At 45.3% G+C, this 10,877-nt stretch overlaps 1 protein-coding gene across 1 annotated transcript; it reads right to left on the reverse strand.

The window, feature by feature from the left end:
• Nucleotides 1–7,321: 7,321 nt before the first annotated feature.
• On the reverse strand, nt 7,322–8,217 carry LOC127326777 (cypmaclein). The gene is made up of 3 exons (XM_051353574.1): nt 8,063–8,217; nt 7,806–7,851; nt 7,322–7,693 (listed from the first exon to the last, which is right to left on the reverse strand). Exons 1-3 carry the CDS (start codon nt 8,156–8,158, stop codon nt 7,506–7,508), a joined length of 330 nt encoding a protein of 109 aa, XP_051209534.1. The 5' UTR covers nt 8,159–8,217; the 3' UTR covers nt 7,322–7,505.
• Nucleotides 8,218–10,877: the final 2,660 nt, after the last annotated feature.

Genomic DNA, 10,877 nt, shown 5'->3' on the forward strand with positions numbered 1-10,877 from the left:
TATAGGGGCGCGAGGTGGCCGTGGGGTGCTGGCAGGTCGATGGCGATGACAGCAGTGGAGGTCACGCGGGGCCAGGGAGGTGGTGGAGTCCTGTAGGCGATGTCGAGGTGGTGCTAACGCGCGTCGTGGCGCAACCAATGGAGGACTGAGCAGCTCGGGCGACGTCATCGTCCTCGCAGCACCGTGGCGGACGTCGTGGAAGAGCTCGTCGTCTACAGTGCCAGCGCGGGCAGGTGAGGATGTCTAGCAGCGTCCTGGTGCGTAGGCGAGTCTACAGGTGAGGGGAGAGGTCGAGGGGAGGACGGATGCGACGGGGGCAGGGGGTGTCCTGGCGCGTCCAGGGCGTCACGGGCATGTCACGTTCGGGTGCGTGGGTGCGTCTCCTTGGGCAAGGGCTGGCACGAGCAGGTTCAGGGTGACGTGGGGAACCTCCAGGACATGGTGTGGCATAGCTGAGGTGAAGGGAGAGAGTGATGGCATGATGGGTGACATGGTGGCCGGCATGGTCTGTTCTGGTCAAGTTGGTCCAAGGCAAGGGCTGGCAGGGCTTGGCACTGATGCAGAGGGGTACAGGGATGCAGAGGGAGTGCAGGGTTGGACTTGGTCCAAGTAAAAAAAACCAGCATGGGCACATAGCTAGGGTGTGCACACAAGGTGTTTGACAAAATGGCCGAAAGAAATTTATTTTTGAATTTTGCAAAAAAAATTGGTGGAAGTGATTCAAATAATATTTGGAGTAGAATGGTGGTGGTGGTTTGAAGAATGGTGCTGGTTGGCAAAGTTTCAAAATGGGGATGATCTACACTTTGTTTCAAAGTCTCCACTTGTCACCTTTATACTAAGCAATGGGGACAGAGTCAACCCTGATGTTCAACACAAAAATTGCTCACCTTGACATGGTCTTGGATGAGGTGGAAAGAGTTGGCAAGGTTTAGTTTAAGAAATTCTAAATCCAGGGGCTCAAAGTGGGTATGGTGGTGAAAAAGTCACAAGTGACCATTAATGCATGTGAGTCGGAAATTCATTGGATTTTCATTTTGATTAGGTTTTTCTTGATCCCATTGATGTGGTTGAGTGTTAAAAAGGTAAAAGAAGGTAATCCAAATAATCAAACCAAGTTTTGTGGCCTTTTGCTCAAATTTGCATTTTGGCCTATTTTCTCAAATTTACCTCTATGGACCATTTTAATTTCTTTTGATTTTCTTTTGTTTGACCTTTGAAAAGAGTTCATGAGTGATAAGTAGGGTTTATTAATGTTTTCAAACCATCTAGCAACGGTAGATCATGTCCTAGACATAATTTTCAAATATAGCCATAGGCTCATGTGTAGTGTTATTTTATTTTATTTTTCTTTTTCTTTATTCTTCTTTGATCCAAAAGATCATGGTTTTGGGTTCATTGGATGTTGGTAGGGTTGATGGAGGGTTTCACCATTTGGGGTAAAGTAAATAGGGCATAGGCCATTATTGATGAACTGGCCATAAGCCCACATATGCCTCACTTTTGTTTTTATTTTCTTTTTAAAAGTTCCCCCTTATTATTTTAGAAGGGTAGGGTTTAGGGTTTTGGCATACTGTCAAAGATTGTAAACACACAACATGGCAATAACACAAAGATTAAGTATGAGCACTATGCATAATACCTCATTTACTAAAAGTTTTTGTTGGTCCTCATTTTTGGAAATAGGAATGATCATTTTCTTCTTTGTTTGAAAATTTGGGATGTTACATCCTCCTCCCTACATAGCCTCCTCTTTCTCTCTCTCTTTCTCTCCCTGCGAGACAGCCAAGTGCGGCAATGAGCCTAGGTCAGCTGCACGGGTGTTCTGTGAGGAGGAAAAAAGAAGAGGAACACGAGTGCTAGCTCAATGGAAGAAAAAAGAGAAGGGATGGGGCTATAGCAGCATCTCACCTCAACTCGAGGTCGCTCGAAACTGCGGCAGCCTTCCGCTCCTCCCGGCGATTTTCGACTCATGTGCTCCTCCTTGTGAACGACGGTGCGAGTGACAGCCGGAGTTCCGGGCTATGGCGGCGATGGGAATCTTGACCCGAGGAGTGAGCGGCAATGGCCTCACGTAGAGAGAGAAATGAGGAATCAAGGGAGTGGTGAGGCAAGGGGATTGAAATAGGAGCACGTCGCGGGGAGGAGGCGGCGCGAGAAGGGCGACCGGAGAAGAGGGAGGAACGTGGGAGTGTGAGGTGGCGTGCTAGGGTTTTCTCACCTGCGAGCGCGGACGAATCGGGGCAGCGACGACCTGCACTTCCTCCCGCGATGGCGACGCGATGAACTCGGTCTCCTGCCGGCCGGCGGCGCGAAGGGCGGCGGCAGAGAGAGGAAGAAGTAGGAAGGGGAGGTGACGCGAGCGGCAGCGACGGGGAGGAGGCCGACGACAGCGGGGAGCGGGAGATGGGGCCGCGGCGGCGGGGAGCAGGGGGCGAATGGCTAGGGTTGTGACCACGAGCTGTAGTTTTGGCTCATCTGACCACCGCGCGAGAAATTACCCAATCTACCCATGTGGGTGGAGATCTTTTCCACCACCTACGAAATCTACCCGCACTGACCGACATGCGGGTCCGGACGGAAGTGGAACCCACGTGCAGCCACCGGCGGGTAACACATGGCTGTTGCATGGGGTTAGCTAGCGGGAGGGCCAATCGGACCACTCGTTTTCTTCCCAGAATAAACGGATGAGATTGCCCAGATATGAAGATCTAACGGTCCAGAAGCTCTAAGCTCTGTGAGACCCCCATGGGGGCATCTATTATACCTTTAGATTACGCAACGATGATCGGTCTCTATTGCAAACGTGTTGTCATCGATTCCCATAAACATGGGTTTTACACGTCAGTTAACCGGTAACAAATGTGATTCTTGGGTCCATTTGTGCTGCCATTTAAGAGCAACTCCAATAGTATAGCCGGTTGTTGGCTATAAGCAAGATGCCATGTCATCTATAGTCAACATATAGCCAACAAATACAATAGTTGGCTATAAGAATGTACTACTTTTTCAATGGATGGCCCACATTTCATTCACACACCTTGCCTAGGAGCACGTGCTAGAGCTAGCTCTTGCATAAGAGCCCACTCACATTCTCTCTCCTCTTCTCTCTCATCCAACTATACACAAATGAACCTTATTGTACTTGCTCTAATGGAGGTACGGTTAAACAGTGAGTCTGATTTCTTTGTCTGGAAATTAACGCCATCAGGTTTAGTTACAGTTAAATTGACGTATGCGGATTTAATGAATGGACACATTCGTTTTCATAGAAGATATCTCTGGAAGCTGAAAATGTCACTAAAGATAAAAGTTTTTATATGGTTCCTAAATAAAAAGGTTTTACTCACACAGGATAATTTATCTAAAAGGAATTCGAACGGGAGTACTAAATGTTGTTTCTACGACTCGGAGGAGACGGTGAACCATCATTTTATCTCTTGTCCTTTTGCTAAGTTAGTCTGGCATGTTGTTGATGACACTTTTGATATCCACCACCTACTAATATTACAACTCTATACACTAGTAGAAAACAGGCCTTTTATCCAGCACCCATGGGAGCTTTAATCTCGGTTTAAAAATAAACCGGGATTAATGGGGGACATTGGTCCCGGTTCATCGTGGAAACCCTTTAGTCCCGATTCGTTTGAATACCAACCAGGACTAAAGAGGTGGCCTCTAGGGCAAAAGCCTTTAGTCCCGGTTCGTATTACCAACCGGGACTAAAGATCTACCCTTTAGTCCCGGTTCGTTTACGAACCGGGACTAAAGGATTAACTTTTGTATACGACGTCAGAAAAAAAACGTATAATATATCAAAATAATCGTGGGAAAAAGTTACATCCGAATTCACCAGGGTTTACCCAGTTAGCCAATTTTTAGATTTTCAAAATTTTAAATGAAAATATGAAAGCAGAAAGATTTTAGTTTTTGCCAAAAATTCAGGATTTTATATTTTTTAAAATTTTAAATTAATAATTGCATAATGCATAAAGATTACAATTACTTAACAATAAAGTTAGCCAATTTTTAGATTTTCAAATTTCCAGTTTGGCAAAAAAAATTATTAAAAAATTTAAAATTAAAAAAACAATTATAATACAAATTTAAAAAGTTAATATTTAAAATAATTTAAAATTATAATACAAGATTATTATTACGTCATTAGTTTTGTTTATTAAAATAATTATTTGGAATTCGAACAATAAATAAGTGTGACATCGACCAATATGTTAATATGATTGATATAATACTACTATCAGCAACATGCGCGCAAAGCACTTGGAAGCGGGACGGGAAAGGAACTTGGAAGTTAAGCGTTCTAGTGCTGGAGTAGTGAGAGGATGTGTGACCGAGCGGGAAGTTTAACCATGGGTAAGTAATTTGAGTAGAGATTAAGTGTAGTTAGAGACTAAACTTGTCAAATAACTGAAATACTAGAAATTCTGAAAAAAATAGAAAAAAAGAGGGAGCGAAAAATAATTAGAAAAACAAAAATGGATAAAAAATATTAACGAAATAGCCTTTAGTCCCGGTTCATGCTACAAACCGGGACTAAAGGTCCTTCGTCCTGACGGGCGTCCGCAGCCCACGTGGAAAACCTTTCAGTCCCGGTTCGTTTTTCAACCGGGACTAAAGGGGAGGGCCTTTAGTTCCGACTCCGTAGTCCCGGTTGCAAAACCGGGACTAAAGGCCTTTATGAACCGGGACTGAAGGCCCGTTTTCTACTAGTGATATAGAAATTGGCTAAATGGTATCGACACGAAAACTAAGGCTAAAATTCGCATTGGTGTTTCAACTTTATGTTGGTTCATATGAAATTGTAGAAATAACATTGTGTTTAACTAGGAAACATACCCGTACGTTGCGATGGGAGATAAAAATCGGGTCAAGAAGGGGCACAAAGTTTAAAGACTGTAGTGGCAAGGCGCGGAAAACAACCAGGTCGAGCACATATACGACCCTATACGCGGCGGCTAGTCGCTCCTCCTTCGGTTTCTACCGACTTTTCATATGAGCCATGCCGGAAAACATTGTTTAGTCTTTCACTATAATTCACATTGAAAACAAAGTATACAGACGTTCAGAGAGAGCAACTTCTTTCTCGTCGGAGTACTCTGTGTAACCAATCGTCGCCGACCATGGCATGTGCAGACTCGTCATGCTGCACGCGCGAGACACCTTCAGCTAAATTCTTGAGACGACGAACTGACGAATTCATGTATCCATATCCATTGTTTGTTGGAAGAACAGAAGCTGATTACACCGCTGATATCTCCTTGCCGCATGCATGTCATCGGCACGGCATAAGACGTGATTGTCTACTTTGAATGTCTCTCCTCCGGTGATATGTTGGTATACATAACCAATCATAATTGCTTGGTCCCATGTCAGCTTCTTCGGTTTCTTCAAGAAGGATTTGGTGCATGCATATAAGTGGAGAGGTCGGTGATCCCATGGCATCCGTGGCTGTTAGCTAATGCATGTTGTTGGTGCCGATCCATGTTGCTTTAGATCGCACACACCCCCTTTAGATCGCTGAGAATCCACATACTTGGTTGAAACCAAGAAAATCGATCAGGACTCCAGGCCGCCGTGTATGTTTGAATCTTGCCGGAAAACAATACTCGTACCTGTATTGCAAATACACGGAGCTACGATCCATGTTTTTCTTGCGAGAAACGGGACTGGAGCAAAGACGAAATCTGATCAGAGGCAAAATCGTCGCTTCTCTTCCCGCCGGTCACCACAGCACTTCTTCCAGTCAGCAAGCTGGAAGATAAAAGCGGACTGCAAGCCATGGCCGGCCGCTGTAGCACTCTCACGTCCCTCCCAGTGCCGGCCACTGCGGCCCTCTTTTCTTACGCCGGGAAGGCGGGAACCTCGACCTCCCTCGGCGTCGCGTTGAGGTAGAAGAGCCCGTGCTCGGCGGTTTCGGGCGCCGGTATTATACGGTCGCCTGTGAGGCGCTTGGGCGATTGACAATACGAGCTGGACACGGTCACGTGGGAACAACTATGGCTCTTGAATGGGCCGGCCTAGGCTCAGCGATTGATCGGAAATAAAACCAAACGCACGATGTACGAAGGCCCATACCGAGCGATCCTTATATACCGAAAACGTAACATGGAACCTAGGAAGACCTACAGGCAGCCATTGTCCGGGAAACAAAAGGAAAGAAGCCATCGATTCGATTTGTAAACTGAAACGATGGACCAAACAAACGAACCGGTACAACTTAGCAGTAGCATGGTGGGTAATTTACATTAACTTTCGGGGTAGTTTTAAGTTGGACGAACAACCACGGAAGAAACCCTTTTGATATTTTTTTTTTTTTTGAGAAACACAGTACAAACGCAGACGCTCACATACATGCGCATACACTCACCCCTATGAACGCACACACGCACATCCTACCCCTATAAGCACCTCCGGAAGATTGAGCCGGCGGATTGGATCTTGAAATTGACGAAGTCACCACAGGCGTCTCGCTGTCGACGGGAACGTCGCCTCCCACTGAATGAATATTCCGCCTTTATGAGACACACAGATGTCAAACCTGGGGTTTGAACTCTGGTGGGCTGGGGATACAACCATCCTCCTAACCACCCAACCACAGGTTGGTTCTCCTTTTGATTTTATTATTAGGTATAGATAGAAAAGACTACTAATTTTTTACAGGTTATTCATATGGATGTACTCTAGATTCAGCTATGGCGTTTCATGTTCCCATAGGATCAGTATGAATGTATGGTTTCTGGATGCAACCGGCTGCTGTTGGTTGCTCAAGATATCTTCTGCCAGGCTACCAGTCGGTCTATTAATAGATTACAACATGTTTAGCACTGGAAGATCTTGTCTACTTTTCCAATTGTTGATTTTTGTATTAACCCTCTCTGATCCGTGGTTTATAAACTTTGAATGTTTGATACGTTTAATAAATGGATGTCAATGGATGTGTGCATCGATGCAGGGGCCGGGGCATCCCCATTTCGAAAAAGAAAATGTGTATGGGAGAAGTAGATTACAAAATTTTGTGCAAGCAACATTTCTAATTTAGACCAAAAGTAGTGTTGATTAGAAGGCACGGTAACCATGCTATCATATTGCACATTCATCATTCATAAATTTTATATTCAAGTTTTTTTTGTTCAGCAGCAGTTCGCGCGGGCATAGTGCTAGTCCAGTATTATAAAGCGTACAACTGTCTGTATGCATGGGACACCATATAGATTATGTACCAATTCGGCCCAAGGATCAAATACCAGGCAATACAGCGTCTAAATAACCTTTCCTCTCTTTTTTCCCTTGCAATAAAGTATGAGATCATAAAAAAATTGTACTATAAGCATGCATAGATACATGATTATGTGTGATCCATAACAAAAACAATTGACATCCATCAGATGCATATGTGCTAAGATGGATGAACAGCAGCAGCAGAATTATTGATGGATGGAAATAGCCTAGCCTAGCCTGCTATTGAGGGCGACTTCAGTGATGGTTCATGGGCACTTGGGCTTGCCGTTCTTGGAATTGACCATGTTGGCGTAGCAGGGGCACTGTCCACGGGTGTCCTGGCCGGTGCCGGAGGGGACGCAGTTGCACTTGCCGCAGCAGATGTTGCACATCTTGTTACACATCTTGTTCTTCCAGTTCCGCCCGCACCGTGCCTCACACGCCGATGTGCAGTCTTCCGTTCATCACCAATTATATATGCATGTTCAGAGATCAGTTATATGTTTGAGATGATATGGACTGAGGTAGAGCGCACATTCATGTGTATCGTGCATGCACGTACATACCTATCTTTGTCTCCCCAAGCAGAGACCGCTGGCCGCCACCCATCACCTGTATATAAAGAGATGTATGCAGGATGATCACATGGAAAAGAAAAGAGGTAATTCATTAGCACGCGTACTCAATCTAGCTAGGCAAGGATCGTATATATCCTTCGAGCCCAAAACCTACGGACGTTTATTTTCCGATTGCATAAGCTGATTAGCTGATGCAGATTTGATCAGTGCATATATACGCTGGGATTAATTGGTCAGGACATTACCGAGGAGGAATCATCGGTAGCCTGCTGTGCGTCCACGACCATGAGGAGTGCGGCGGCGAGGAGGAGGACGGCGAAGAGAGGCTTGGAGAACGCCATGGATGATGGATGGGCTAGAGTTGGTTACAGTTTGAATTGAACTATAAATGTGGAGGCGTTGTGGGGTAAGCAAAAGAAAGGTTAATATACGGACGAGGTAGAGCTACCATTAGAAAAAGGAGCTCCGTCTCCGTTGGGCGCGCGCACACGCGAACGTACTATTCTCTGGCCCATGTCTATTTTTCTGCTTTTGCGCTTCCGACGCTGCAAGCATTTGTTTGGTACATAGGACGAACCATGAAGCTCTTCTAGGTGCCACCCCTGCCGATCCTGTCTGCTCTCCCATGTAGGAGATACAGAATAAACCGCGCAGCTTCGCTGAATCCTGTCACCTTAATTTTTCCTTTCTAGTTGGCACAGCAATGGGTTTGAACTTTGAAGGGCCCACAGCATAGACGTAACAAAAATTTCAGAACACTCCTAATATATTATGTAAAGACTAGTACAAAGCCCGTGCGTTGCTACGGCGTCATAATTTGCATATGCTAGTATTAAATTGAATTATTTATAGATATGGAGATTATTATTCCCGTGTCACAGACACAAATGCAATTAAACTATAATAGAAGCAAAACAATTTATTGTGCCACTTACTTGCGTTGACTTACATCTGGACATATTCTCTAGTGTAGGTTTGCGAAAGCCCAACCTTCAACAATTTAGCCTGAGCCTATCCTCAAAACTGAAATTGACACTGATATAAGTTTGAGCTGGTCCTGAAGCGTGACAACTTTAAAAATTTACACACAAACTTTGGAATACTGGAACATAAGTTCATTCTTTTGCAAAATTTCCCTAGATATACAAAATTTGTACATATGCTTGTGTATACATACAACAAAGATGCATTTTTTACAAGTGATCTGTTGACCGAGGTGGCCAGGGCAGGCACACACGTCTGGAGTGCGGGCGACGAACCTCGGCGCTTCCACGGACGGCCAGCTTCCGCTCTTCCGCGTGGACGGTTGTGACCTCAGCTTAACGACGACAGAGCTGGCAGCATTGCAGAAACCTCGTACGATTCTTCACAAGTACACATATGGACTAACAAACTGATATGCGTACTGAAGGTTGGGCGTGGCTAGCTAGCAGATGCATCCATACACACGGCAAGCTAGAGAGATCAGATCAGCTCATCAACATAGGCCAGCTAGTACCACAGGGAAGCAGCGTCGATACGCAGGGGAGATGTGCGAGATGCAAGGAAGAACCAGTTCAGGGTAGCGACCACAGGGACCTGTCACGGTGGATCTAGTCATCTTCGCATCGAGGATTGATGAGCTACCCCATCGCCCTGCTCTTCTTATCGAGGATCAAGGAACTGCCCCATCGCGGTCCCGCCACCTAAGTCTGCTAAGAACAGGCCCAGGATAGCACGGCCGCTCGACGGCACCGACGCACGCGGCCGTGGGGTCAGCGGTGCAGGGTACGTACCTGGGTTCGCTCTGGGTGAGGAAGAAAATAAGCAAACGAACAGGTAAGCCCTGGGCTCAGCGGTGCAGGGTACCGGGTTCGCTTGGGGCGAGGATGAAAATAAGCAGACGAACAGGTAAGATGGCAGTTTGTGTAATATGTAATTTAGTGAGAGGGTAAATTGGTCCAAAAAATTGTTGAACCGCAAGAAACCTTATTTTCTTTATTATTAGGTATAGATATAGATAAAAAATATTGAGCATTATGATGACACTATACTTCGGCATATGCAAAATCATCCGGGAAACACTTCTCACCATGTATTTAAGTTTCTCATTAAAACAACAAAGCGAAACAAAAAGGGCATCTAATGTAACGGCCTAGGAAAATCCCCGTATTAGATTTGTTTGTTCCTTTTCTTTCGTGCATAATCATGCATCATATCGCCTTGCATGTTTTCGCAACCATAAAATTATTTTATTAAAACTATGTTATTTTGCTTTGCTAAAATATCCCGTCAATTTTATAGAGCCGTTGTGCTCCTTTTCTTATTTTAAATTAAAATCAAATAAACATTTTTTGGTTCGCTCCATTAAATAAAATGTTTTACTATCTTTTCCAATCTTTCTTTCTGCCTTTTTTTTTCCTTTTCTCTATCCGTGTCCGCGGTTATGGACGCCACTGGTTATCTTCAGGACTCTTAGTTCAATTTGTATCTTGTCCATACTCGGATGTATTTGATCTTCTATATGATTCGGCTCTTCGTGTTGTATATTTGTATCTTGACTCGTTGGAGTCGTTGTTGTAATATATGTTTCTTGTGGGCTCTATTGTAAATCTGTTGTAATGGTACTGCTCGTGATAATTCCTCTGGCATCACGTGTGATGAGGACATCCCTACCGAACCACTACCTCCGTCATTACAAGATGAAGACGATGCTGCTGTGAAGCTCGAGTCCAATGAAGTTAGGATTGGACCTATGACAAGAGCTTGTGCGAAGCTACTAAAACAACAGGTGAACTTGTTCCTAAACGATAGTTTGATTGATGCGAACTTTATACTGCCTAAGTCCTGTTACTTATGTATGATCAGGTACGAAGAAGGAGCAAGCATCGCACGAGGAGGAGAGGAGGAGCTGGACATGGTGCTGGACATGAAGACATTTCATGGACGCGCGAGGGAGGAGCGGGAGGCATGTGCGAGGGAGGAAGACAAAGTCCAGGCCGGCGCACAGCCCGGTCAGACCGGCCGCCACGCCGGCGCGCCCGGTCCCATGTCCGGTCCAACCGGACTCCAGACCGGAAG

Source organism: Lolium perenne, chromosome 6 (genome assembly GCF_019359855.2).
Source record: "Lolium perenne isolate Kyuss_39 chromosome 6, Kyuss_2.0, whole genome shotgun sequence".
NCBI classification, from domain to species: domain Eukaryota; kingdom Viridiplantae; phylum Streptophyta; class Magnoliopsida; order Poales; family Poaceae; genus Lolium; species Lolium perenne.